Here is a 27,895-nt window from a genome sequence, read left to right as displayed (position 1 = left end):
AGACATGTATGATTATTGAAATCATGCTAAATTACATTTTTTTTAGATAGTGTTTCAATTAATTAAGCTAAATAAGTGCCTGTAGACATTGCCAAGCTAAGGATCAATATTTGCTTCTAGGAGGACATTTTATATATCATACACTAGTGAACAAAGCTATAACTGATATAAAGACATTCAATTCTTGGCTTAAAATAAATCAGGTCCGACTTTATTAATTAGAGCTGTTTAACCTCCTAAGACCCGAACTCTTCCACAGCATGCATTTTTAATTTTTCTTTGATATTTGGGCATATTGGGTGGGGCCCAGTGAATGTAAAAACAAAGAATTACCAGATTTATTTTTTACCCAATTTTTGTTTCTAAGAAAAATAAGAGCCACAAATGAGGGTATTCGTTTAAAATTTCGATAGAACGGTAGCAGTATAATGTCCTTCTAAGTGGATATCAGGCCCTTGTAGAGCAAAATTGAGTATTTGGGTCTAAATAACCAAAAATGTGATGTCCACATATGTGGACGCCAGGTCAGAGGAGGTTAACTTCTCATTAACACAAATACAGTGTCTAATTAGCCAATCACATGGCAGAAACTTAGTGCGTGCAGACATGTCAAGATGACCTGCTGAAGTTCAAACTGAGCATCAGAACAAGGAAGAAAGGTGATTTAATGATCTGAAAAAGAAGAAAATATCCAGAAGAAAAGCATCTCTGAATGTGGAACACAGCGAACCTTGAAGCAGATGGGTTAAAGCAGCAGAAGACCACACTGGTCCTGTCAGCCGAGGCTTACAATTTGCCCATTCCCACCAAAGTGGGGCGTTTGAAATACCAAAGGAGTTTGAAAATGTTGTCTAGTCTGATGAGTCTCAGTTTCAGCTGCAAGATTTGGGTAGTGATGTCAGAATTTGGTATAAACAACATGACAGCACAGATCCAAACTTCCTTGTATCAGTAAGGCAGGCTGCTAGTGGTGGAGTAATAGTGTGGGGAAATGCCACAGCTTACCTGAGTATTGTTGATGACCATGTTAATCCCTTTATGGATAGCGCACCATGTCGCAAAGCTCAAATCATCTCAAACTGGTTTCATGAACATGACAGTGAGTTCACTGTACTCAAATGATATCCACAGTCACCAGATGTCAGCCCAACCTCTGGGACATCACATCACGAATGTGCAGCAACTGTGTGATGCCATCATGTAAATATGGACCAAAATCTCTGAGCAATGCTTCCAGAAACTTGTTGAATCTGTGCCATGAAGTATTAAGACAGTTAAAAGGTAAAAGGGGTCCACACTAATAGTAGTAAGGTATACCTATTGCAGAAGCTAGCGTGTACGTACATGCAACCCTTATACAGTCTACACACACACACACACACACGTAAATATGCTGTATGTATACTCAAAATACTGATTTCATTTCACAATAAGTTTATCTAATGAAGTGGCTCATGAGTGTATGTGTGATTGTTAAAGGCTGCCTGAATATTTTAGTGTTTTTCATCACCAGCTACAGCGATCACATAAATGCAGAAGCCAAACTCCAAACTGCAGTGGTGTACAAGTGCAATGCATCTGAAAGTTAAGACTTTTAGTTTAAGGCAAAAAGAGAAAGCCATATAAAATACATTTAACCTCAAAAATAAAGTTGATGAATTTATTCAACATCTTTATTATGAAGTACCCTTTTAAAAGAAATGTACAAGTGGAACCAGCACAGTGACATCTTGGCGTTGGAAAAAAACAAAACAGAAAACACCATGGACATGTGGTGCAGGTCTGAAGACACGTATGAAATGATAATGTACATATTTACAGCAGAGGGTTGATCAGAACAGAAGTGAGAAATGGCATGACTGCAGCTAAAAATACAAATGGGACTGAGTGATGATTAAAACTAATAATAAAAAGCATGGATTGGTTTCAATAAACACATTTTTGAAAGGTTAAAGGCACTGTGTTTCACACAAATCAACAACGCAACAGATGCAGTTATTTGTTCTTGTCCATCAAATCATAAATCACAAGAAACAACTCAATGTAGTCATTCAACTGTCCCTGGGTGCTCTTTCTAATAAAACAGATGCAAAATATATCAGAGGGCCAAAAGCAGTTTGCACATAAACATTAAACCAAAATAGACAGTTCAATTCATCTGGAAACATTCCTTAAAGAACATGCTCGCTGATTATTAAAATTACATTTTTTTCTTATAAACAAATACATTTCTAAATTTTTTATTTCCTACTGAAGGCATAATGGGTTGGAGTAAGGACAAACACATTTTCTGATCCTATGCTCCTCTTGCTGGGGCAAACCCAGGATGATTTCTATTTGACATTAATGCAACACATTCAATTAACAATCAGCATCGAGGACACAAAACAATCAGGTGAACAGATCAATAGTGAACCTGTGCTCAAGTAGCTGACATGATCGATCCTTCGAGGATATGGTGGACAAAAGAAAAAAAAAAATAAAATAACTTTTTTTTAAAAATTCATAAAGTTACATTCGGCTTACGTAGCTGGTGTGCCCTCAGTGCAACGTTTGCACTGCGCTTTATATTCTGACCTCAAGGCTTTACCGCGTTATGGTACAAACACAAGCAGGTTAAAAGACTAGCTTGACATGTTGAAAAATTCACTCTGCTGTTTTCATAACAAAAAAGTGACCAAATGTGTAACACTCCTCGTGTCTATACAGTAAACATGAAGCTATAGGCAATTAGCTGAGCTTAGAATAGAAAACATCTCGCCTGGCTCTGTCTACATTTCGCAGTCTGCCTCCCAGCACATTTCAGCGTTTCCTAATCAGCATGCATCTATAACCTGAGCTGAAGGCCTTACAATCATTACGATCTTACAATCTTACTCCGACCTCAAATCTGTTTTTCCCCACCCGCAAAAGCGAGTAGTTATTAGACGGCTCATCAGGCTCTAGGCAATCGTGATAGGTCCTCTGAATCATCAATTTATATGTAATAATCTAGCAATCCACAGATCAACCAAATATCAATACTGGCATATTTTGAATCATCTACCGTGTCACCAATTTTGTGCTGAGCTAGTGTGATAAAAATCTGAAAAACCTTTAAACAGTTTAGAATGACAAAAACAAAATAAATAAATAAACAAAAACTAACAATCAGCTATCAACCAAACTATTTTAAACATCACCACTGGTGCCACCCTTCTTATAAACCAATGAACAACAAATAACTGATAATTAAATTAAATTAACTTGTAGTTGAAACTCACGTAGTTTAACTCACGTAAGAGCCAGGGTAGGTCCAATCTTTTTAGTAAACTATAAACTAACAACTGCTGGCTTTAGCTTTGCATTTACCGCTTAGATATATGAGCTGTATTAACTTATCACAGTATTCCTGGTGAAAATTTCTAATGTCAAACTATTAATTTAATTTGGAGAAAGGAAAACAAAAAACAAACAAAACAAACAACCCTGCAGTTTTTAAACTCAGTGTTCCTCTACAAAGTTTAAAGATGTAGGAGGAAATACTACATTCCCTCACAGTTATGTCAAATAACACACATTAGATAGCAGTGGACTGCACATACATGTGTATGTAGGCGAAGGGGGCTCACACTACACTCTTTGGCTGAGTTCCGGTGTACACGACGGACACTTAACGCTTCAGAATAAGCACTGTAGATAGTAATGGCACTGGCCAGGCAGGCAGGCAGGCACCTAGACTGAGCTTGGAGTTCTGTGCGCAGGCTTGTGATATAGCAGAAGACTTCTAAAGTTATACAAGGGGACAGTGTGACCGTTTAAAAAAAATTATATATTGTGGTCTTTTTTGAGGGTAATAAAAAAAAATCCTATATTTAAAAATCCTCCCGCAGTAGAACACGACTGCACACTCAAAGGTAAACAGTACAGAGCTGAGGTGCAGTGATGTGGTATACTGAGAAGAAACAAACAAATCGGCTGCCCTGAAATGACTAATGAACTAGCTTCAAAACATACACAATAATACAACATTAAGTCTGAGATATGACGAAATTAAGCTGCAATAATAAGTAATAGTACCTGCCTTGTACATACACGATTCAAATAAAATGAAAACAAGTAGCTAGAATACTTGTCTTATTAAAAATACGGTAAACAAGTTATGCAGAGAACTGTTATCTGAACAAGGTGATGTGAGAGATCACTACGTGACTTCTAGGAATTGAGGGTGAGCAGGTTTCTCTGTTCTGAGGCTATGAAGTCAACAAGAGGCAGGCTAAATGTTCCACTCCCCAAAAATCTTCTGTCACCAGCTGATGAGGAACAGAGACAGCAAAAGGCAGCTAGACTCCCGAGAGGAACAAAACTGCTTCCTTTACCGTCCTGAGCACCGATTGAAGAGTTTCCGTGGTAATGTAGCAGCATCGTAATGGTCTGCGGAGGACGGGCTCCTCCAGAGCAGAAGTGGAAGACTACTTTAAACCTCTCTCCTTCAGCAGTCCCCTCACCCTTTTCCCATCCATTGCAGTAGAAGTGGAAGACTGGTCAGACATACCTGAACAGCTCTCCTTGATCGTCCACAGTGGAGACGGGACAGGTGAAATAATTTATGTTCTTCTACTACCCGCTGTATCATCTGACTGAGCTTTTTTGCTTTATGTGGGTTTGGATCCAGGCGTTGATGCTCCGTAAAATTAACCGCCTCCTTAACGCTTGAGCTTCGACTATGCAGCGCAATCTCCATTCGGTCGCACGTTACTCCTTCCGCCTTTCTACTTCCCGTTGTTCGTTTTCTGGCAGGTGAATTTCAATCCCACCTGAATGTTTTCTTCCTCTTTTTCATGCCATCTGATTTGTTTTCATGTTCCCAAAATTTCAGTCAACCTTCTCCACCTTCCCAACGATCTTCTCCTCGAAGATAGGCAAGATTGCATCATCGTCACGAACTTCCTCGAACACCACACCACAGTCAAACTCGTCGCTCACTTTCTTGAAATAGAACCTAAACACAAGCACAAGTGTAAGAGCACATCTTTAACATTCCCACACACACTTATGGCTTTTTAAAACCTGTCTATCTATTTACCTGTAGTGGCCCTTTTTGGTAAGCAGCTCCTTGAACTGGCCCAAAGTCACTACACGGCCTTTAACAGATGTTCGATATGGAATTGGTTCTCCACAAAAGTAGTAAGCCACTGTCATGTTCTCGCACACTTGACGCTTTCCAGACTTGTGCCTGAGACGGAAAAAATACACGTTAAATACACAATATAAAAAACAAACATTAATAATAATAACAATAACCGAGTACACAGAATTTGGCCTGACACCTACCTAGGCTTGACCTGTTGTAGTGCAGCCCTCCTCCTCTCCTCCTCCAGCCTCCGTCTAGCCTCCTCCAGCTGGGTGAGCGGGTTGGGAGCTGGGTTGGGGGGCATAGCTGGGTCCTGGATGAAGGGATGAGAAGGCTGGACTTGGGTGGATGATGAGCCGGGGATAGCGGTGGACACTGAAGAAGGGTTACGTAGTTGAGCAGAGACCCAGGGGTGCACAGCTCCAGGCCGCTCCACTGAAGCTGGACGTGGCGATTCGCTGCTGGTTCCTGTCCTCCTTGAGCTACTGGTGCTCCCTCTGAAAAAACAAGAGAATTGCCTGCATTAAAATGGGCACAGGAACTAGAGCCTCACAATATGAGACTATGCTAAGCATAGTCTCATTGATCGCTATATGATCGCTATATCAAGAACCACTGAAATTCTGGTTCTTGATATAGCAAGTACGCGTTACTCAGGACAAACATTTAAAACCTGAAGAAGAATAACCCCCAACATAAGCAGAAATGATTTGTTCGATGTATCCACGTGCTCCCCTGTGAGATTCTCCCTCTCCGATGCTGCCTAAATAATATCACTTTACTCTCATTTATTAGTAGGCTCCAAATTCCATTCATTTGCAGTAAACGTTAAATATTTCTAAGATGTGTATGTCTCTCTGATCCTGTTTGAGGGGAATGGGCATCTGTCACATGGTGTTGTACACAAAAACTCCTTTTTTAGCATCACTGGTGAAGAGAATTAAACTCTCACAAATAAAGTTATACTTCACTTGCGTTGTTACTGACAACATGTGCAACAAGTTCCTTCCATGTTAGAGCAGAACACGGGCAATCTGTAACACACCTAATGCTGGAGGGCGGCCTTGCTGTTAATCTTGTTGGCACAGGTCTGTTATATATGCCAGCTGACTAGTGCCCGCACACAGTTATATGGTCATGGGTTAATAATAAAGAGTAATCATTAGCCAGGTTATTGCTTAGCTGTGGGCACAATCGCAGATTCCATTTGCCGTTATCAAAGTGTCATCTATAAGGTCACTGAGACATTCACTTTGCTAAGAGCAGAGTCTGCTTTTACTTTGATCCTCTGCTTTAAATGGCGACCAACAACACAAAGTGTTCTTCTTTTTTGCCAAGTAAAATATCAATGCCAAAAAAAAACCAAAACTGTGGTATTTTCAATACACTGTATCTGATGAGAAAGAAAGCACATCACCTGTATTCCTAATTAAATTTTTATTTCATTATTTGATCTTGAGAATTTTAAAAATTTCAACAACTATAAATTACTGTCAGCTTTAAATATAAAACGACTCACCCATGGGAACTCTTTCTCTGTCTGTCTCCATCCATCATCCATTGCAGGATCTTCTGGTTTCTCTCCAGATCCTCCATTGGTACCTGTGCCTCCAGGCCACGCCCACTCTCGTCACCTTTCCCCGATGCCTCTGATGTCTTCTTACAACCTCGCCGTGATAGTGTGCTGCCTTTACTACTGCAGAACAAACAGGTAACAAAAGAAAAAAAACAGTTGGAGTCATCTGATTACCTAACAGCATAGACAAGATAAGATACTTTACTGCCACTAGGGCACTGCCAGGATACGGACTTGTCCTTAATAATAGTATAATACATTAAAGTAATACAAATGTATGCAAAGTTCTGGAGCCTATCCCAGGGTGCACCTGTCACAGGACAAACACACAGAGACAGACAACCATTGGCACTCACTTTCACACCTATGGGAAACTGAGGTTCATCAATTAACCTAATCCCACTAACTGCATGTCTTTGGGTTGTGGGAGAGAACTAGGGCTGCCACAAACGATTATTTTGATAGTCGACTAGTCACCGATTATTTTTGCAATTAGTCGACTAATCAGATCATGCATCCGTACAGCTTATTGCACCAGCATGCATCTGCTCTTATATAACTACCCTTAGCTTACAGCTTTTAGTGTTTAAGGTATGTGCTAACTAAAAATAAAGACATGATGATAGTTTATTAAATTTTAATGAAATCTGCAGATTGTTTCGGTGAAGTTTAATAAACTCCTTGCTATCTAAAATTTAACAGGACACCGGAGTAAATTCTCGAGCATCTCACACTTCTGATAATCAGTTGTCTGCTTGACGTTTATTCAGCTGTGTAAAAACTACAACTTTAATCTCAGCCAAACCGATTTACTCAAAATAATACTCAAAAAATACTAAAAAGAGCCAAACAATAACATTTTTAAGTTATCTAAGTGACTTATATATGTTTAACCTGAGTAGCGAAAGGCAGCGGTGGGTTTGAAAACGATTTGGCGGGAGTCCGGTGTTCTCACGGGCTCTAGTGAGCCTTGAACCCCAGTTAGCTATCAAGCTGGTGGGTAACAGACACCTCCGAAAACGTCGGAGCGCTTTTGAATATGTGGTGTCTTGATAAACTGTGCAAATATTTAAGGTTTACACTAGAGATGGACCGATCCGATATTACGTATCGGTCCGATACTGACGTAAATTACTGGATCGGATATCGGAGAGAAATAAAAAATGTAATCCGATCCATTAAATATCAAAAAAGCACCTCACAAAACTTGCGACATGGCGTAACTCGGCTCATAACCGTAGCATGTGGGAGCAGTATGCATCACGTGATAGAGCGGCTGTGTGTATTTGTAGCCTCCTACCAATCTGGCATTTCATCTCCGAGGAAGTGATCCCAGAGAGAAGTAAACCAAGTGTGTAAGTTCATCTCTGAATGTTTGTAAAGCATTCCTGCGGTAAGCTTAACAACCAATATATGGAGCGACTGCCTCTCCCTCCCTCTCCTGCTGCTACTTCAATCGTGATACTGATCAATGATCAGCCGATTGGCTTTTCTGTCGAGAGTTCTGTTGAAAAAAGATGTTTAATCTATTTAATTATTCTTGAAAAATAATTGATTTCTGTGCATTTTGTTTTCACACTGCATCAAATTAAAGTTGATTACGTCGATTAAGCATCATGAGGTGGAGGGTGGTTCCCTATTTTTTTTTGCTGGGAGTTTTAGAGCCCTATTAGTTAGGTTGCTTAATAGTTCTGCTAAGTACTCTTTAAAATACCAGAATAGGGAGGATGGTGTAGGTTTAAGTTTATTAGATTGATCAGTATTGCTGAACTATGAAATATTTTGGGTGCAGTGTATTTTTTTGCATACAGGTATAACAGAATAGCTTTAGTGTTGTTTATTTAAACTTGAGTATGACCTTATACAAAATGCAGCAAGCAAAAAACAGTTTTATTGATTAAAAATCACTATATCGGATTCATATCGGTATTGGCAGATATCCAAATTTATGATATCGTATCGGACATAAAAAAGTGGTATCATGCCATCTCTAGTTTACACAGATACATTCTCGCCTGAAAATATGTTAAACGTTTATTTTGTGACCCAGAAAGAATAATACAAGTAATATTAAAACTAACTAGCTGCCGCCATTGTTGGAAACTGAGCTGGGACACAGTTTCTTCTTCTTCGGGGTTTAACGGCAGCTTGCATCCTTGTACATGCAGTGCTGCCATCTTCTGTTTCAGTCCGTTATTACACTCTTAAATCCTACTACTTATTCCTGCATCTTTTGGGATCTTACAAAGCTTCAAACAACGCGTCGACTATTAAATCAGTCGTCGACGATTTTGATAATCGACGTAATCGTGACTAGTCGACTAATCGTGGCAGCCCTAGAGAGAACCCATGCAAACATGGGGAGAACATGCAAACTCCACACAGAAAGATCCCGGCCTGATGATGGAATTGAACTCAGGACCTTCTTGCTGTGAGCCAACCGTGCTCAGTGGGAATATGGCTGTACGGTAAAAACTGTTCAGGAATTGTCTGGTTTTGAGTTTTTCATGGATCTGTATCTCTTAGCAGACGGTAAAAGTTCAAAAACATTTTAGGCGGGATGGAAAGGGTTTTTGAGTTGTATGCAAGCAGCAAAGAGATGAAGATGTCACTCAAAGCTGGTAGGTGGAAGTTAGTGACGCCTTGTGCAGTTTGTACAATCCTCTGCAGAGCTGTTCCCCTTCCATACAACTTCCTACAGACCAAGTGCACACGCTTACCTATAACCCATCCCCTCGTGTGTGCTGGCTCCAGCTCCGTCAGCATAGTTTCGACTTCTCCCGGCTGACTCTCCATTCCACAGGAAGTTGGGCTGAGACCTACTACCCGCTTCCTCTGGCCCATCCCTTCCTCTGTGGTGGTACAACGGCTTGTGGTGATGCATACCTGAGATGGAAATCAGTAAAGTAAATGGAAACTCACAGCACTGACATCTGTGCTATTTCACCTGAAGAGCCAGTTATGGCTTGCCATTAAGATTTTTTGTAACAGGATGCACTAATTAGTCCAAGGATATTATAGTTCCTTCCTGTGTTGTAAAGGTACATTAAAAATCTCAAGACTCCATCTTCACATTAACTCAATATAATGAGCACGAGTTAAGCCTACTCTGTTATACCAACATCAATATTAAACAGAGCAACAACAGCACATTATTCCACAGCAACTCAAACACTTGAGCAGAATAACAACTATTTCTTGCTACTTGAGGTTACATTTGCCAAAAACTACAGTGTACAGTAGGTGTGGGGAATACGGTCTCCAAAAAACCCAAAACAAAACACTCTTAAAAAGACAGGGACACAGGATATGAACCAGGTATAATGTTGAAGTATCAGCATTAACTTCTAATGCACAGTTCCGCAAATAAATAAAATAATTTTTAATGTTTGTAGAAATAATTTACCCAAAGTTGTGTAATGTAAGAAAAAGTCTGCACTTTTTCTAAATGTGTTTGTAGAACTAGAGAGGACATGTAACTGTGTCCGTTGGAGAGTTGCTTTAGGGACATGTGGTATTGGGGGTATTATGGGGCAGAGCTTAACACAGAGAGTAACCTGGGCCCACATTTAGATAGTCTGTTTGTTGCTGAAGTGCTTTGGAAATCGTGCTCGACCATTTCTCCCTCCCCTTCACAGCCTCTTACCTTTGACTCCAGCAGCAGGCAGACTGTGACCTGCACCTCGGTGTGCAGGGTAGTGAGGCGGCCCGATTCCCCCGTCAGGTGAACGCGATGATTTGGGAGGAGTGTGCCGACCCCCTCCTGCTAAGGTGCTGTTGTTTGCCCCTGGCGACTGGCAGCCTGGCGTCCTCATCACCCGCTGTACGTGCTCATCCAAAATAGATTCTGGGTCGTCGTCATGGGGATCGTCTATGGGGACCAGGCCGCCGTAAGTGGCGACTGTTGCCGTGTTAGCAGTGGTCTCAGAATAACGGGCACCATAAAGAGGTGGAAACGATGAGGGGACGGGTAGAGACATGCTATGAGAAGACATTGAGGTTGTCATGGAGACGTCAGCATCATCCCCCTCTTCTTCCTGTTAAGAACAGAAAATATATTTAGTTTTTCAATTTTAAAACTGGGTTGTACATCAATACAGAAGACAATGATTAAGGTGATGGAGGCTAATAAATGTGTTTCTTTTTTTGCCTAGCCTTTCTGCCTGTGTATTACAAGCCGGATGGCTTCGTGGCAGTAACCACGACACCTAAGGAAAAAAAAGAAGAAGAATTGGGCAAACTTTATCTAAAAATGCTGTTGTGCCAGTTCACCTGATATCTGCTCACTTAGAATCACCAATAATTAAACTATCGATATATAATCCCAGAGTGATTATCTCTTCTCTTGATGGCATAGTCTCTCCTCTCACCAGCAGCAATGAGTCTATACAGAAGCAATCACTGTTAAAGTGGAATGCTAGAGCCAGATTAACTGAGTGTAATATTAAATTCCCACCGTGGCCGGTCGCAAGAAACCGAAATAGCAAGTTTTTCTGGCAAGAAACTTGTTTGTCACTTGTTGTCACTATGTGTTGCTGCTTAATAGGGCTGCACGATTTTACATAAAATGAGAATCACGATTTTTTTGCTTAGAATTGAGATCACGATTCTCTCACGATTTTCTTTTCTAATATAAATATTTATTGCACTTTGTAACAGTTGAGACTGATCATCAAAACAATTTCGTCTCCACCGTTGCTCGACACTGCGTGTATACAGCAGGTAGTGCAACATTTGAAAAATAGTTGCGGGATGGCACTGTGTAGCTTTGTCTAGGGTGTTGATCATTTTCCTAAATCCCTCGTTTTGCACAGTGTTGATGGGAGCCATATCTTTGGTCAGGTGATAAGTAATAGCCTCCGTAATTTCTTTGTGCCTGTGGGAGTTCGACGGGTATGGGGAGGCGCTGTATAAGGTTCCTGTTATTGATGTTTGGGTGGTTGACCGGGACGGATTTTCTCCTGTCACTTTCTTGGCCTTTACAGCTTCGTCATCTCTCACGTGCTCTCCGTTGTTTTTTCCCTGCCAGCTGACTTCTGTATCACGTGGTATAAGCCTCGGCCCTTGTCATTTGTTGAGCAGGAAGAGTGAGCGCTTGTTTTCATGCAGATTATGTCCCGGATCAAAATGCGGTACAATCGTCATCGTTTTTTTTTTGGTTTTTTTTTAAATCGTTGTCATTTGGAAATGAGATCGCACATAAGTATGAACTGAGATCGCGATTTTCTAACGATTAATTGTGCAGCCCTACTGCTTAATACAACTCTACGCTACTGCAAGAGAGTAGAATCAATTGCTAAACTGTTCACAGGCATTTCTGCATTTATGGCATAATGCATTGTCTAAATTTCTACTGTGTAAATCTCCTTGTAGATGAGAAGCTAGCTGTGAGTCTGGAATAGAAGTGACAGAGCTGCATAGGCAGGCTGACTAAAATGTAAACAACTCTTTCTTTCACTTACAAAGTTTTAACTTCGAAGAATTAAAATCACATTGCAGGGTGCATATATATGATCGTGTACTCACCAGCCGTACTCTCTTCAGCCTCTCTTCAAGTCTTTCCTGAGCCTCTCGCTCTCTGAGCACCGTCTCCAGCCTGCTGATGAGCTCCGCTGCAAACCTCTCAGGCTCTACGTGGATGTCCTTTGGCATTCGATACGTGCGCTGTGTATTGACACAAGTAGAAATTATTACATACTACACATGGGTGCATATGTCTGCTGCCATAATTTAAATGGCAAACGTATAAACTAATATGCATTTAACACATTCAAATGGGAAAACTTAACTTGTGCAAACAATCAATGTTAGCAATGTGTGACAGTTATGGTAATTCCTTCTCAACTACTTGCAGATAAATACTGCCTTAAGACCACCTCACATTATGAGCTAAATCTACCTGCTGTGTATAGTTTGTACCATTACATCTACTCCTCCTACTTCTTCAAACCCAGAATTTAGGAATATGTAAATATGTTTTATTCCAAAGTTTTAACTGGTGCCAATCAGATGCCTCTCAGATGTCACTTCTGAGTGTCTGTACATCAAGTGCTTTTAGTTTTTAATGGGGCTGGTGATTTCAATCAGTGTCCAAGTTGATCCTGAACTTTTAAAAATCCAGTGCCGACTTTTAAATAAGTTGCTGAACTTTAGCTGTACTCATTTTGACCAACATGCTGGTAGTGCACCAGGACCTCAGCTTTGCATGGGATGCACCTTTACTTCCAGCTTAAACTGTGGAATGTGCACACAAGTCACTTCACTGACACCAAAAAACACACAGCACTTCTGGCAGGGATTCAACACAGTAGCAGGCTACAAGCCCACCGATCAGACATGCTGTAATGACCTCGCACTGCCAGATAACCTCAATACACCAACAACAAAGGGCTCCCGTCGTCACCTGCCAAACAGATCATGTTCTGAAGGAATGTGTAGAACAACTGAAAGATGTTTTCACAAGGACATTTTCAACATCTCCCTCAGACAAAAATAACATTCCCACTTGTCTAAATGGCACCACTATAATTTTGTACCCAAGAAATCTGACCCAGCTTGTTTGAATGACTACCACCCTCTAGCCCTCACCCCAAGAAATGTGAAATGCTTTGAAAGGCTTGTCTTGCAACATAATAAGTCACATCTCCCTTCTAACCCCTAGAATTTGCATACAGAGAAAACCAGCCTACAAAAGATGCCACCCTGCACCACCTCAGTCTGACTCATCTGCAATACAGAAAGTCATACGCATCCTACTGATTCAAGTCAACTTTTTATACTATCTTGCCACAGCAGCTGGCACCTGGTACCTAGAACTGGATCTTGGGCTTTCTTACACAGAGATGGCAGATGGCCAGAAAGGGAAGAAAACAACACAATATGCTGAATACAAGATCGCTTTAAAGGGTGTGTATTCAGCCCATTATTGTTCAAGATGTGGATACATGACTGCTCTGCTAGTTTTAACACCAACCACACCAAAAGGTTTGCTAAGGTAGGCCTCATTGCCAATCAAGATGAGTCAGCACACAGAGGGGAGTTGACAGCCTGACAACCTTAACCTCAACACAGGGAAAAACATCAACAATGAGATAATTGCTGACTTCTCGACAATCAGTTTCACCTTCCACTGATTGTTGGTTCTGTGGTAGAAACAAAAGCATGTAATTTCTGCCGATATGCCAAACTGATGACATCACTTCCAGTTACACCACCACAGCCTTAATCAAAAAAGGCCTAGCAGCACCCTCCGCCTCCTCCATGCTGCCAACTCCCTTCAGATATTTACAACCAGTGCAGTCTGGGCATTGCCAACGTCCCCACTCATCCTTCTCACAGCCTGTCGCAGCATTCGCTCAAGGACCACACACACACACACACACACACACACACACACACACACTTATGAAACAGCTTTTCAACCCACATCGATCACAATGCTGAACCAGAACAACAAGAAGGGCCTTACTTAACATATTTATTTACTTGTGCATCACTTATTTATTATCGTCATGATATTTTGCACTGAGCAGGATGCCAAGCCCAAGTTGCTCTCCAATGCATCGATCCGTGTATAAATGATACACTGAAAGCACTTAAACATAAAAAAAGTATGAAAAATACGAACGGGTGTGAATTTAGCAAAGATTACAAAGTTGTATTGTCACATAAAAGCCTAATAGTGTGCAGAAAAACTTTAAAACTGCATTCCAGTGTCAAATTCTGCACATATTTCACTGTGCATGCAACAATACAAGAACTGATATTGCAGCGAATTGCTGTTTGTACTCACAGGTATATGAGGTAGGGGCACACGTCCGTTGGCTTTGGCACTTTCATGCATCTCTTTACGATGCTGTTTCCAATATCTGTATGGAGGAATACCATCTCTACACAAACACAGAGGGAAAAAAAAGATGAACAAAAATCAATTACAGATCTGTAACATTTTTACAAAACTCAAAAGTGTAGTATTGTCCGAGGTGCAGCAGGCTGTCTGTGAGTACTTACACACTGCTGTCGGTCAGTGACATTGTGTCTGCATCGCTCGACATGCTCTGCTGCTCACTGTCATTGGCACTGGTTGCTGGAGCCCGCGCATAACCCATGTTTGCGTAGTATGGGTTTATCGGCTCTCTCCATGGCCTGAAGAAGAATTGAGACATCGTGATTCATGCGAAGGAGCCATGTTAAATTTTCAGGGGTTCTTACAAAACATTCGCACCAGGTTTTTTTTGCCTTAGTCATGTCTGATATGATGCTTGTGAATTGTGCTAAAAAAAATTTAAATTGTGAATTGTGCTAAAAAAAATGTGTTAAAGGCTTCAAAATTGTGAATTCAAAAGTGTGAAGCGTCCCGATTAAATACACAAAATGGAAAAAAAGGCTCAGAAAGTTTGGCTGCACACTAAATTTGCTCTTCTCAAGAAAGACTTGTGTTCATGATTTCGCAATAAGACAAAATGCCACCTACTCTTGATATAAGTGGGTGTGCTGCAAAGATTCCCCGAAAAGAGCTATTTACAATCTTGAAAGGGTTACAAAGAAGCTAACAGAAAAAAGTCTCAGCCTTGCCACATGAATATTTCCACTAAAAGAATATCAACAGGTATTATTTATTATTACTTATTATAATGAAAAATATTATAGATGTATTTTGGCAATGTTTGTAAATGACAAACTCTAATTACCAAAATATTACTCTTGCATAATACTAGGTCAACTACACCGCTATACACGAGACAAGAAACACCCACCTTTTCCCACGGGACATGATAGGGCATGTGATTATGTACGCGCACATGCATGTATGCAAGTGAAAGGAGGGGACTCAAGCATTTTAAAAATGAATAAACATAACATAACCCAACCCAAACAAACATAACCCAATATCTACTTAGTAAGAACATATACAGAAACAATCAACAGCCTCTCCACAAAGTTCCTCCTCAAACAGATCGATTCTGAGTCCACTCTCTTAAACTGCAACTGGTCCCTGCTGTGTTGGTCCCTGTTCTGTTCTGCAAGTCTCAGAGAGCTCAGCCCAGTAGCATCAGCTCTCCACCTGCTGTGGGTTCTACTTAGAGCTGAATCTAGGGCTTGCATCAGATCTCCAGAGAACCAAATACAAACGTAACCAGCTGCAGTCCAAGTCTGTCCAACTGCAGGACAAGGGAAACACTAGACGCAAAGGATCGAAGCTGACTGATTAGCACAGAACGTTCAAATCTAGACTATGTTTTTTTTTTTTTTAAATTGACATCGCATGGAAGTTTCAATAAATGTTTAGATATTATTTATGTTATGACTGCAAAACAGCAGGTGTATCCACACACACACCTGTACTCCCTGCTGTCCTGCCTCCTCCTACTGGCTGAGGCTCTCTGTGGTGCCGTCTGCATCAGCAGGGTCTGAGTCAACCTGCAAGCTGGTGTGTCTCCACAGTCGTCCTCATCTTTCTCTTCCTCCACTTCCCTCACTCCTCCTCCTCCACACCTAAGACCACATTTATGTTATTAAAAAAAAAGTCAGATGAATTATATTACTTTTAAATATTTAGACAAATGAATTTCAGCTTCAAAACTTTGTTAGAGCTGTTCTGATCAGCTGAGACAGATCAGTGAAGTTTACAGTTAAATCCTATGCAATGCATCAGAATTGAAATGTGGTATAACACAAAGTCTCAGGTTCCTTTCTCTTCTCACCTCCACTCCTCATCCTCAGCGAGTGTAGGCAAATACCCAGAAACAGGCTTGGCTGGTCCTGATGAAGGGCTCTGATCACTGGGGTTTGGCTTTGGGCTTTCTCCCCCTGTCCGTGTGTACTCCAGGTACAGATCTGACTTAAGGAACAAAGGGTAGGTGTTCTCCTCGATTATGGTCTGGATCTCTGTCTGAGCCTGGAACACACAAAGACCAAGTTGGTACAATAAAAATGAAGATATTATTTCTCACCTCTCACTAAGTTCACTGTGACACAGTGCTCCCAGACTGAAAGGCTTTGCCCTTTCAAACTATATATTTCATGCCAAATGGATACTCATTACAGACCAACACAATTACACAGGATATACCAGCATTTATGTTAGAGACTACACAGCTAGGCTAACACCTATTCCAGACTGAAAAAGCAATGTGTGTCAAACCACATGCAAGCAATAAACCTGAAAGGGTCAAAGTGCATCCCTCGATGTGGCTTGGCACAAGTCAAGTTGGTTTGAATTCTAGCTGAACAGTACACAGCTTTGGATTTTATTACTTTGATGACTTGTGGAGAAACAGCAACGGAAATAAAATCATACGTAAGTCTGTGGAACAGCTATAAAGAAAGCTAATTGAAACAAGCTTCATTTGGTCCATCACAGTAATACCCATGCATTCTTACTCAACATAACATTATTATGTATACTCTATGAGACTCAAGTCTTTAAGACTGGTGATAGAAGTCTCATAGAGTATACATGTGGTCTCAACATTAAGAAGATAAAAATGAGCAGTCATCTACGCAAAACTGAAAGTGTTCAGGGTTAAAGAGGGCAGAGAGGAGCAGATGATCCTTTGGTGTGGTTTGCTCATTAAGGCAGAAACAAAGCACAAGGAAACACAAATCTGTGGTTTAACAAAACAGCGACAAGTGTGTGACTTCTCTTGCTCTTTTACTTTTCCTGTCAGGATGAATGCCCCCTGTCAACCACAGGAACACTGTCAGAAGATCAGAAACTGATTGAGGTACTCAGGAAGTATAGCTGCACTTACACCGTGGGAACCTGGGTAAGCTTATAGTTTGAGTCACTGTTCCCTCCCCCTAAATAAAACCCTAAAGTCAATAAAGCAGAACTGAACGGCCCTGACAAATCTAACGCAAGTTTCAAGACAGCAAAAGCTCCTTGTTCTGAGATTGTTTTAAATATTCAATGGAAATGAATACATGCAAGAACAAACTCTGTGAATTATAAATATGCTACTTTCCATGTTTTTAAATAAACATACTCACTACAAAATCTGATCTGTATAAGGGCTGGTTAAATAGACATGATGGAAGCAGATATGGCTTTAAGTTCCTTAAATCTGGGAGTAAATATTGACACTAAAATTATGACTTGACAGGAATAGACCTAGTGCAGTGAGAAGAGCGAAAAACATAAGTTCCCAGCACCAGTCAACTGAAAGCACAGCCATATGAAAGCCATTGTCTGATTTTTTTTTTTCATCATGAACCATCTTGCCAACATCCACAATTCAGTTTCAGTTTCCTAACCTGTCGGCCTGCAACACTGCTTAGCATTGGCACCTTAATGGCTACAGTTTCAATTCCTTAGCCAAATCTGGCCATTTAAACAAACAAAATAATAGCTGTCAGGAATGAATAACAGTATCTACTAGACTGTTCTCTTCAACCTGACTGGCATCCTGTTAAATATTACAATATAAAATTCTAATAACCTGTTCAAAAATGGCTGCGTCTGGATGCGGCTTTCCCACGCAGTCTCTGATGAAGCTCTTGGTGGCAGCTTTGATCTGCCTGGAGACGATCCCATTCCCATCTACAATATACTTTCTGTAGATAGCCTTGGCCAGCTTTGCCCTCTTGTCCTGGCTGGTCTTCCTGAACCCAGAGCAGGCAAACCAGAAGTCGAGAAGGTCTGCACACCCTTCCTGGCACAGGAAGGTTTTGAACAGCTGGGTGCCTTCCCTGTCGTCCAGGAGGGAGTGAAGTGACTCGGCCCACTTCAGGTAAGGAGGGGTTGGTGAAGCAGAGCCCTCAGGTTCATAGCCCAAGTCCAAGTCAGGGCGACGTGGGGTCGCAGACGACGAGGAGGGTGTATAACTTGACGGGTCCCCCATTTTAGACGACAGGGGATAGCCTGCGGTTTGGGAAAGGGTGTTTGGACGGGTGCTGACTGACTGGACTGGGGTGTCCACGTCTGAGCCCTCCTCACCAGGAACCGGGGGCCGCGGCGCATCCTCTGTAAAGTGGGTAGGGGCACTCATGGAGGCCACAACCCCACCCCCGCCCCTGTACCCGATCCCATGCAATTCTCTGACAACGCTCATGTCTCTGATTGCACAAGGCAGAGGTCAGATATTCCCCTTTAGCAATGACTTGGCTGGCAAACAATTCACCCTGCAATGGAAACAAGAAAAGCAGTTAGATGTAGCAGTGGAAGGTGATGACTCAAATACAAATATTATTGCTAAGGTGAGAATGATGACTTGAGTCACACCTCATCACTGAACTGTGTCACCCCACTAATACACACACAGTATGTATATATTTAGAGTGCGAGAGATCACTGAGTAATAACGTTAGATGATGAGCAGACACACGAAGTATGATACTAACAGTATGAGACTCATGAGAATATAGTCATAGAAACTGAAAATACAGCTAGTTTGTTAACTTGGCATCTAAACTTACTAGCAAATACACCTCAGTTTAAATAATCTCGTATTTCTCCAACTAAGTCTCCAGTTTAACGATGACCAACTCAACGCGCTTTACTTGAGTATCCAAGCTTAAGTTCACCAACAAGTTTATTTCGCCTGTGTAGCAGCTAGCTTTAGCGCTAACTCCTGTCAAATCACACGCTCGGTATTGCTGGACACTGTTTTGCAAATAACCAACTAATGCTAACAAGCTAAAATGGCTAGCTAGCCTTGTAGCAATGCCACCACCAATGCCAGGGCTTTGAAGTGAGAATCTCATTCATCTTGGCCTGCAAAGACGGTGGGGGATGGGCACCGAAACAAACTCCACACAACACGGGCCTCCGTGCAAAAAAAGGAAAAAAAAAGGAAAAAAAACTTCAGCACTAGAGGAAACTATAAACGTACTCGTAAAGAGCACATTTGTACAGAAACAACGCAAACTTTCTTGTTGTTTAACACCAACAAATCTAGTCGCATAAGATCAAACAAAACAAGAAAGCGAGGGCACGTTTCTGACTCTACTGGCTGCAGCGCCAGCTAGCTTGATGTGTTAGCTAGTTTTGATTAGCTGGCTAGCTTAGCTAGGTCCGTTAACGTCCCGTGTTTTCCACAAAAGTTTACGTCCTACCGTCTCTGAAAGCCCGTTCCCCGTAATCCGCTGCATTGGGGATACTGGCGCGAACAGTGTACTCCAAAACGCAGCATATGGATAGCTTTTGAGATTAAATATTAACGAAAATAACCCGTCGTCTTGCCCTTAACTCCCCATGGTGGCTGCTTTCAGAGCAATAATACAGAGCGAGTACGTGAGTGCACGCCGACTGTAAGCGGAGCGTAGTACGTTTCTAGAAATGCGCCGGATAGAAACGCCAAACACACGAAAAAAATACCCGAGATTCTTTAATCTTATCCACGATAAATGCAGCGATACGTGAACGTTATTATAAGTGTCCAGCATGCATAATTTCCAAATAGTTACAAGAATACAAGAAATGTAAAAGTATTTACTATGCAAGGCAAAACTGACTGATGCAGCATTTTGATTCTGCAGCAATGTAGAGCTAATTCAAATTGTTTTATGGGATATTTACTGAAAATGTGTTTGTTTCAAAAACCAAAGTATGACCGCCAAGTCAATGTAGTAGAGTACAACTAGACTCCCACAGCATTTATGGAAAAAGGAAAATGTGCAAACTGCACAAGGTTTAAATATCCAAGTAAATTTCACCTATTTTAGAAACGCACCTAAATCCTGCAATTTAGCAAAGAGAAATTAGGTTCTTCTTACTTCTGATATTTTAATGACTTTGCACTTAGAAACCGGGCCATATGGTAGTGTAGAATAGTGTAGTGTAACTACACTATTCAAAGGCTTACTTTGAATGTTGCCAGCAACCAGTTACAACTGGTGCTTTTCTGACCATGCTCAACCATTCTCTGATGCATTAGTGTATGTATGTTTTTTGAATTATGTATTATTACTATGAAATGTATGTTAGCGCAGGCCCTTAACTGCTATTATTACCATTTTATGAACCTACTTAGTTGCAGGTAACAGTGCAGACATATCATCAAGAAACATGCAAAAGTATCATAGGAAAAAAATCCATCTGGAACCATAAGTGTAGTATTATTACAGATTATATGATTATATTATTATTGCAATGGCGACTTTGTGTAGAATGATTGTATGTAGGTAGCTATAAAAATAGTGAAAATCTTTTTACTCTTCTGGAGTAAAAAGATGATACTACTGCTTCTTAACACAATGAGAAAGACATGTTAAAAAAGTAAGCTTGAAGTATTTATTTATGTATTCATTAGTTTATTTGTTAATTTTCACCACTGTGGGTACATTAAATGAGTTATGAAGAAGAGTTTGTACTTCGTGTCGGTTCTATATGTCTCCGTTCTATGTCAAGGTAACAAAAAAAAGTGCATAACGGCGCCCCCATCGGCAAGAACGAGCAATTTCACAATATCTCTAAATGAATGGAAGTGTAATTCAAACGGTAGCCTTTTAATAGACTCCAATAAAAAAGTTATTCACGATAAGCCGACTGCACCGTACACTGTCACGCACATTAAAAAAAATGTGGATGAAAAAGAAAAAACAAACAAATAAATAAATGAGCCAGAATCCCCAAACAGCACCAGGGCACCACAATAGATCAGGTAGGCTACGGCTCACTTTGCTCCAGGCAATCTGTGAGTCTAAAGGTGAGACAGCTTTTGAGCAACGCGCGATGACAAAACAAGGCGACTCACCTCTTATGCGTCTTTGCGTCTGAACAGGTGTTCAGTCCGAAGAGCCCATCTCTGCCGGCGCAGTGACTCACAGGACAGAGGGAGCACGCCGCTGCCGCCACCTGAGCATGTCACTCCTCTCCGCCGGGCTGTCAGTCATGCAGGAGCACCGAGCTCCCACCGGCTGCTGGAGGGACGGAGAGAGAGAGAGGGAGACAGAGAGAGAGAGAGAAGGGTGTGTGTGTGGGGGGGGGACGACTACAGTTATCAGGCTGAATCAATATTTCCAAAGGCTCGTGGGAAAAAAAGAACACCTGAACGTGGCCTTATTAAATGTTATTCCACAGATGTGTTGCAAATATCTAACATGAACCATGTGTTACTGCATGATGTCAATTTGCCTTACACGTGGATTAACCTGTCATGTGTCTCAGTAAGTAACAGGACTAAAGAAATTACCGCACACACTGCCAAATTTTTAATTTCTATAATCAGCAAGAGTGATTTCAATTCACATCACTCCTTGTCTTTGACAACAGCAAAAACAAGAGAAAATACACTAATGCAAATGTCCATTAACAAATTGGTTTTGGTATGAATTTGAATCAGAAAATGAAAATAGCCCATGCCAGTAAAATCAGAAGAAGCAGCATTTACTCTCTTTGGAGATAATAAAACCAAACCAAGGATGCATGGAGCTTACTATGCCTCCTGAGGGGCCGTCAGGCCAGCTGTCCCATGTGAAGGAGAGCAGGGTCCGGTGGCTCAGGTGAGGTCCAGACACCTGTCCTCATCTCTGCCCACTCCTCGATGCACTGCTTCTTCATAACAACTCGAAGCTGGGAAATAATAACAATAATCATCATCACCATCATCCTTCCTGTTAAAAGGGAGTTTGTCCTTCCCACTATTGCCAAGTTCTTGGTAATAAGTGGTTTACTGATTGTTGGGGTTTTTCTCTGTATTATTGTAGGGTCTTTACCGTACAATATAAAGCATCTCGAGGGGACTGTTGCTGTAATTGATGCAATATAAATAAAGTGAATTGAATTATTATTTTTATTATTTCATATGAGATTCAAAAATAAATTGTAACCCTCTTGTATATCTGGTTCTTTTATTTAATCATGTATATTTGAGCAGACCAATATAACACTATAGTTTTCAACCCTTATGACATGACATTGTTGGTAAAAAGCTTTTACCAGTCACATGAATTAACCGTGTGCACCTAAACAGAACAGATCCCTCAATTTCATGTTAACTTACTACTACGTGTGAAAATCCTGCTGTGTAAATGCTCCACTTATGTCATGTCATAAGAGCTGATACTTCTTAAATGTAACTCTCTTAATATTGCGATACAGCCTACATGTTGCGTTCAAAGGCTAATAAAAAAATCATATTTCTAGACTAACCCAACACAATAAACGCCTCCGTTTATTTCAACATATCCAGAACAAAATTATTTTCTTCATCTTGATTTTCATTTCTGTACATGTTCACTGTACTATTGTAATATATTTACATTTCAAAGATATTATTATTATTTTGTTAGCATTGTTTAATTTTGTCCGCCCTTTCGACGAGTGCAGTTGAATCCAACAAAAGCACGGTGAAATTTCCAGCACTTTAACTTTAAAACTCTATTTGGCATGCGCCATTTAAAACCATGTAATCGTCTCTAAACAGATAATCGCTGTGAAATTGTCAGAGAAGGCTTTCAGAGGACAGTAATGAAGACGGGCGGCAAGGTTTAGCGAATGGCAGTGTGTTTGATTGGCAGACTTTACAGCCAAGGCAAACACACTTCATTATGGAAATGTATGCACATTATTTTGGCCTATATCATCAACAGTCAACACACATACACTCGTTGCACCTGCAGATACAGGTTCTTGTGGTAACAGGCTGGTGTTGTCAGGGCTGCTGTGGTGCCCCCGGAGACAATGAGGGGAGAGGGAAGAAGACAAAGAGAGAATACTGACGAAGATGAACTTGACCTTTATGATGTCTTGGTGAGGAGGGGTTGGGGGCATGTTGGTACTTATGAATCTATAATGAATCTGAACTATGTATGTGTGTGAGTATTGCTGGTCTGTACTCTAAGCTGAAGAAAGGTCATCACACAAGGGGACCACTAGTACACCTGGTGCTATCTATCTATCTATCTATCTATCTATCTATCTATCTATCTATCTATCTATCTATCTATCTATCTATTGCTTGAGATTGTAAAACATACTTTTCCATCCTAATACATTTTTCTTGACTAACTCATCGTAACTCATCAGAGCAAAAATAATGTTGCATGACATTATGACATTTAGCACACAGTAAATGTAAGTTACTTAACAATAACTTGTAATTAATAATAATAATAACTTAGATTTGTATAGCGCCTTTCAAGAAACCCAAGGACGCTTTATATATATATATATATATAAGTTAAAAAAGGCTAGAAGTAAAATATTGCAGTAACTGTAATAAAATCGTATTGCATTGACTGACGGCTGAGTTGCCTAGGGTGAAGACGTGGATATACCAATAACCACGTCTTGGTATTTGACAGATAGGATTGGCTCCAGTTGGATAACCTGCTACGAAAATGAATGGATTTAATAGTTATATGATCATTAGTTGTGTTTAGACTTGAGTTTTTGTAGCTTTGGAGTGTAGTTTTCAGAGTTTATGTGACTGTATGTTAAGATTTAGCTAGCAATGGGCTACCGTCACCAAAACTCCATGAGGTGTACAGGGAAATCGGAACCAATCTACTTGTTTGTTCAAGAAGGTCAAGCAACTGAATTCAGGAAACAGAGGAAAAGACATGCAGATTGAGACAGTGTTCAGTGTAAGGAAAAGTGCATTTATAGATACAGATCCATAGTACTTGATTGCTTTCCTTATCAGTTTCAGTTTTAGAATTTTAAAGACTTCGATGGCGGGAAGTGACATTCAGAGAATGAATATTCCTGCACACCTATATGCTCCACATCATTTTACATTTATGCAATACGACAATGTAACACATTTTTACTCATAGACAACATATATGTTTGTTAAACATTAAGCACATTGTGCCTCATTTATTCCTGTTATATATCTTGTTTTATTGGCTTTACTGACTTTTTTATTGCATTATTAGCAGAGCAGCTGTTACTAATAAAACTGACAAAGACGCCTTTCAACTCAGTGCGCCAGAACCAACGACGCCTGAACTCTGGAATCAAAGAAGGTAAATGGTATTCAACAATTATTAAACGTATTACCTGTGCTGTGCTTTTACTCCTCTGACGTGTCAAAATATCTTCTGGGAAAAGCTTTCAGTAGATCATGTTTGAAGTGAAGTCATTTTTATTCATAAAGTCCAATATCCCGGATCACAGCCCTTTACACTCTCTGTCGTCAGATGCCAGACTGGGTTAAGGAAAACTCATCCACCAAAATTCAAACAAACCTACCGTATGTTTTGGCTAACAAGAATCAAATAATGTGTTCTGCTGCACCTGTTGCCACTGGACTGATTCAGATGAATAACGTGATTGATACATGGATGATCAATAATCAACTGGTCACCCTTGCTAGCTTTTCTCAATTTCAGTAAAAACACAGTCACCTTTTCATAAGCTGAAGTGAAGTGAAGACGAGAGTAGATCATTAATTCCTAAATTGAGGCAACCCTCTTAGACTACTGAGACGGAGCTTTTTGTCAGTGAGCTGGTCCAGCTCCGGGGTCCCTTTGTTCCAGCTGCCACAGCAGATTTGGGCGTCTGTACGGAGGCCTGTCAGAAACAGGCTTATCTCTTGGGGGCCTCCCAGCACAAAGACCCATTTAGATGCTCAGAGAAAGTGAAATCTTCATTATATACCCCTTAAAAGAAAAACACACCCCTGCTCTTTAGGAAAATTAATTGGAGACAAGTATTTTATTCGGGTGAAATAAGAGCTCCAAAACAAAGTATAAGGCTGAGCTTGTACAGTGGGCCCTTTTATTATGTTTGATATGTAGTAGTGAGTAGGATAGCGTCAACGTTTCAGGCAACTTTGCAGTGAGAATTGGCGATTACATTAGTCACAAACATTGCCACAGAGCTATGAAGGACGGCTAGCGCTGAAGATTATGTTCATCACCCTCCTACTTAAACACTTCCCTCTGTTTTCATTTTTTTCTTTCAATCCTCAAAGTTACACAAGCCAACCAAAACAATATGTGAACTACAGAAAGCACAGTATCAACACTCTCCCATCTATATCTATCTCTCTATCATCTATCCACCTATCCATCAATCCACCTATCCATCCATCTGCTGGCCTTTCCCAGCCATGCCTGTAGTGAGAGTGTCAGTATATCTGCCATGGCGTCCCGCTGATGTGTATTGTGATGGGGCTGAATACTCCAGCAACCAATATGGCCCGCACCAATACTGGATTAGCCACAGTGGATTAGCTGGCTGCCCTCCTGCTGCTTATTCAAATATTGTTTCACGTATTGTCATCATTGGGGCTGAGCTCTGGCCCAGTAGCCTGCAAGCTACAGAATATTTTCAAAGAAACCCAGAAAAAAATGTCTTTGCTTCCATTTCCCTACAAAAGCGTCTGATTTCAGCGAATGTGGGATCTGGACCATTGAGGGTCGGGGAAAATTGTTGAGGGGTTCGGAGAGCATCCGCAGCCCTAGAACAGGCAGGGGAAAAAAGGGATGGAAAGATGATGGAAAAGCACAAACCCAACTAGGCCAAGAACAGGCATGAAAGCATGCCTTGATCTTTGATACATGGTGTTCTTCTTTTTTTTCTCCTCTCTCCCTTTCTTTCACCCTCACACATACACTTGGGAGTCAAGGCAATTGATGTGCTGCCTTTGATGGCAAAGAGAGGCCTATATTAACGGCCAAAAAGACCATGATGAAAGGGCTGAGGAAAAAGAAGCAAAATGGGTAGAAAATGTGTTATTAGAAAGAATGGCAACTCATGATGAATACTTGGGATGAAGTGATGGTAACCAGACATCGGGGTCTTGAGGGTTTGATGATTTAACGGCAGCGGAGGAAAGGCTAAGGTAGACGGAAGGCTTACCGTGCTAGCCCCGCGGTAGTGATGGCTGAGGTTGGCTTGGTGGTTCCAGTGTGTCATGCTGATGGTCGTCCTGTTAGAATAAGGGACGTGAATACACCTGCTGCATTGCCTGAGTTCATCGCAGTGATTCCGAGGTCTGGACGCCAGTGGACGTCCCATTGCAGAAGCAGTCGCCATCTTTGTCCCGTTGTTGTCTTGGATATGCTCTCCTGCGTCTTCATCCCTCCCTCTTTCCTTTGATCATGCCTCCCTCCCTTGCTGTCTGCCGTATGACATCATCACGCAGCGGTATCGACAAGCATCAAAGAACCTCTGGGCAGGACTGTGTATCTGTCGGTCTGTGCATTTGAAAGGGGTGTAAATATGGAGCATAAAGAGTGCTGTAACCCCCCTGCTCCTAGCATCCACTCCTCTTCTCTCACTGCAGATGGGTGGTTTATTAGGCCGATACAAAACTATAAGCACACAAGCACACACCCACACCACCCATTTCTCAGACGGGTGTATCCCAAGGCCCCCTGCTGTGCTTGCAGCGTTTGATGATGCGTCTAGCTTAATTCGATCCCAAAGCTCGCTCCTTTTCTAAGACGTTCATTTCACCCTTCTTATATGTTTTTGCAAGCTGCTGCAACAAAACACAAATGTGTTCTTGGTCAACTTTGTGACTAAATGACAACACTACTCTTCGCGTAGCCACCCCTCCTTCTTCACACTTTGACTCTCATCCCCTGCTCTTTCTCTCTTACCTCTTACAGCTGGTCGGTACCATTTCCAATCCTGTTAAAGTTCTATGTCCTCTCAAGGAGACCTTCTGTCTGTCTGTCATCAGCCCCAAAATCACATATACATGTTTCACTGTCACACTCTCAATCCTCTGTGGCAGCTGGTATCAAACCCAATAAGATCATCCCTTAAAAAAACACACAGAATTAGCAACTGAATGGATTAGATTTGTCCAACATCAATGTACCTGCAAAGAGAATGAAGCAAAACAACGTTTTACTACAGTCAACATACATTTAAAATACAGTGTAATGGATTTACAATTAAACTGCTCTACAAAGGCCGGCAGTAGTAATGTAATTATAGAGATAATAAGAAGAAACAATTAATAGTTTAAAGTTTTCAAAGTGGAAAAGACAGAAAGGCTGCAGTACAATTACTTTATGCGTTCTTAAAAGCTGATTATTTTACCCTAATTTAACCAAACTGAATCACATAAACTACTCTAGTCACTGCTAAAATGGCTTAGCTAGCTTTTAGCCAAGCTAGTTATACAGTTTTTCTACATCAAGACTAAAAATTAATGTTTTGCACTTTTTTCAGTCATAAAGTAAAGTCAACACTTCCGCAGAATAACATTTTTTTGTGTCAAAAAGTCCTGTCCAAGCAAAGTTTTAAGCGAATACAGTAAAGCTATGTAGCAAGACAGTTTTAGCTTACTACTAACATT

The 27,895-nt window shown here is 40.9% G+C and overlaps 1 protein-coding gene across 5 annotated transcripts; it reads right to left on the bottom strand.

Moving 5' to 3' along the window:
- Window positions 1-1,646: 1,646 nt before the first annotated feature.
- On the bottom strand, window positions 1,647-26,684 carry LOC146385912 (axin-1-like). Of its 5 annotated transcripts, none has more exons than XM_084931909.1 (15): window positions 26,443-26,684; window positions 22,068-22,203; window positions 21,386-21,551; window positions 18,131-18,812; window positions 16,394-16,587; window positions 16,029-16,184; window positions 14,700-14,834; window positions 14,482-14,578; window positions 12,216-12,353; window positions 10,336-10,726; window positions 9,410-9,575; window positions 6,633-6,809; window positions 5,314-5,610; window positions 5,066-5,215; window positions 1,647-4,981 (listed from the first exon to the last, which is right to left on the bottom strand). In XM_084931909.1, exons 4-15 carry the CDS (start codon window positions 18,740-18,742, stop codon window positions 4,855-4,857), a joined length of 2,640 nt encoding a protein of 879 aa, XP_084788035.1. In that variant the 5' UTR covers window positions 18,743-18,812; window positions 21,386-21,551; window positions 22,068-22,203; window positions 26,443-26,684; the 3' UTR covers window positions 1,647-4,854. The 5 variants fall into 5 exon arrangements, with proteins under 5 accessions (XP_084788035.1, XP_084788036.1, XP_084788037.1 ...); XM_084931910.1 differs by having other exon boundaries at window positions 21,386-21,548; XM_084931911.1 differs by lacking the exons at window positions 22,068-22,203; window positions 26,443-26,684 and having other exon boundaries at window positions 21,386-22,043.
- Window positions 26,685-27,895: the final 1,211 nt, after the last annotated feature.

Source organism: Perissodus microlepis, chromosome 6, assembly GCF_051167445.1.
Source record: "Perissodus microlepis isolate ML-2025 ecotype Zambia chromosome 6, ASM5116744v1, whole genome shotgun sequence".
NCBI classification, from domain to species: Eukaryota; Metazoa; Chordata; class Actinopteri; order Cichliformes; family Cichlidae; genus Perissodus; species Perissodus microlepis.
Note: the sequence above shows the minus strand (reverse complement) of the source record. Positions and strands in the feature narration are given on the sequence as shown.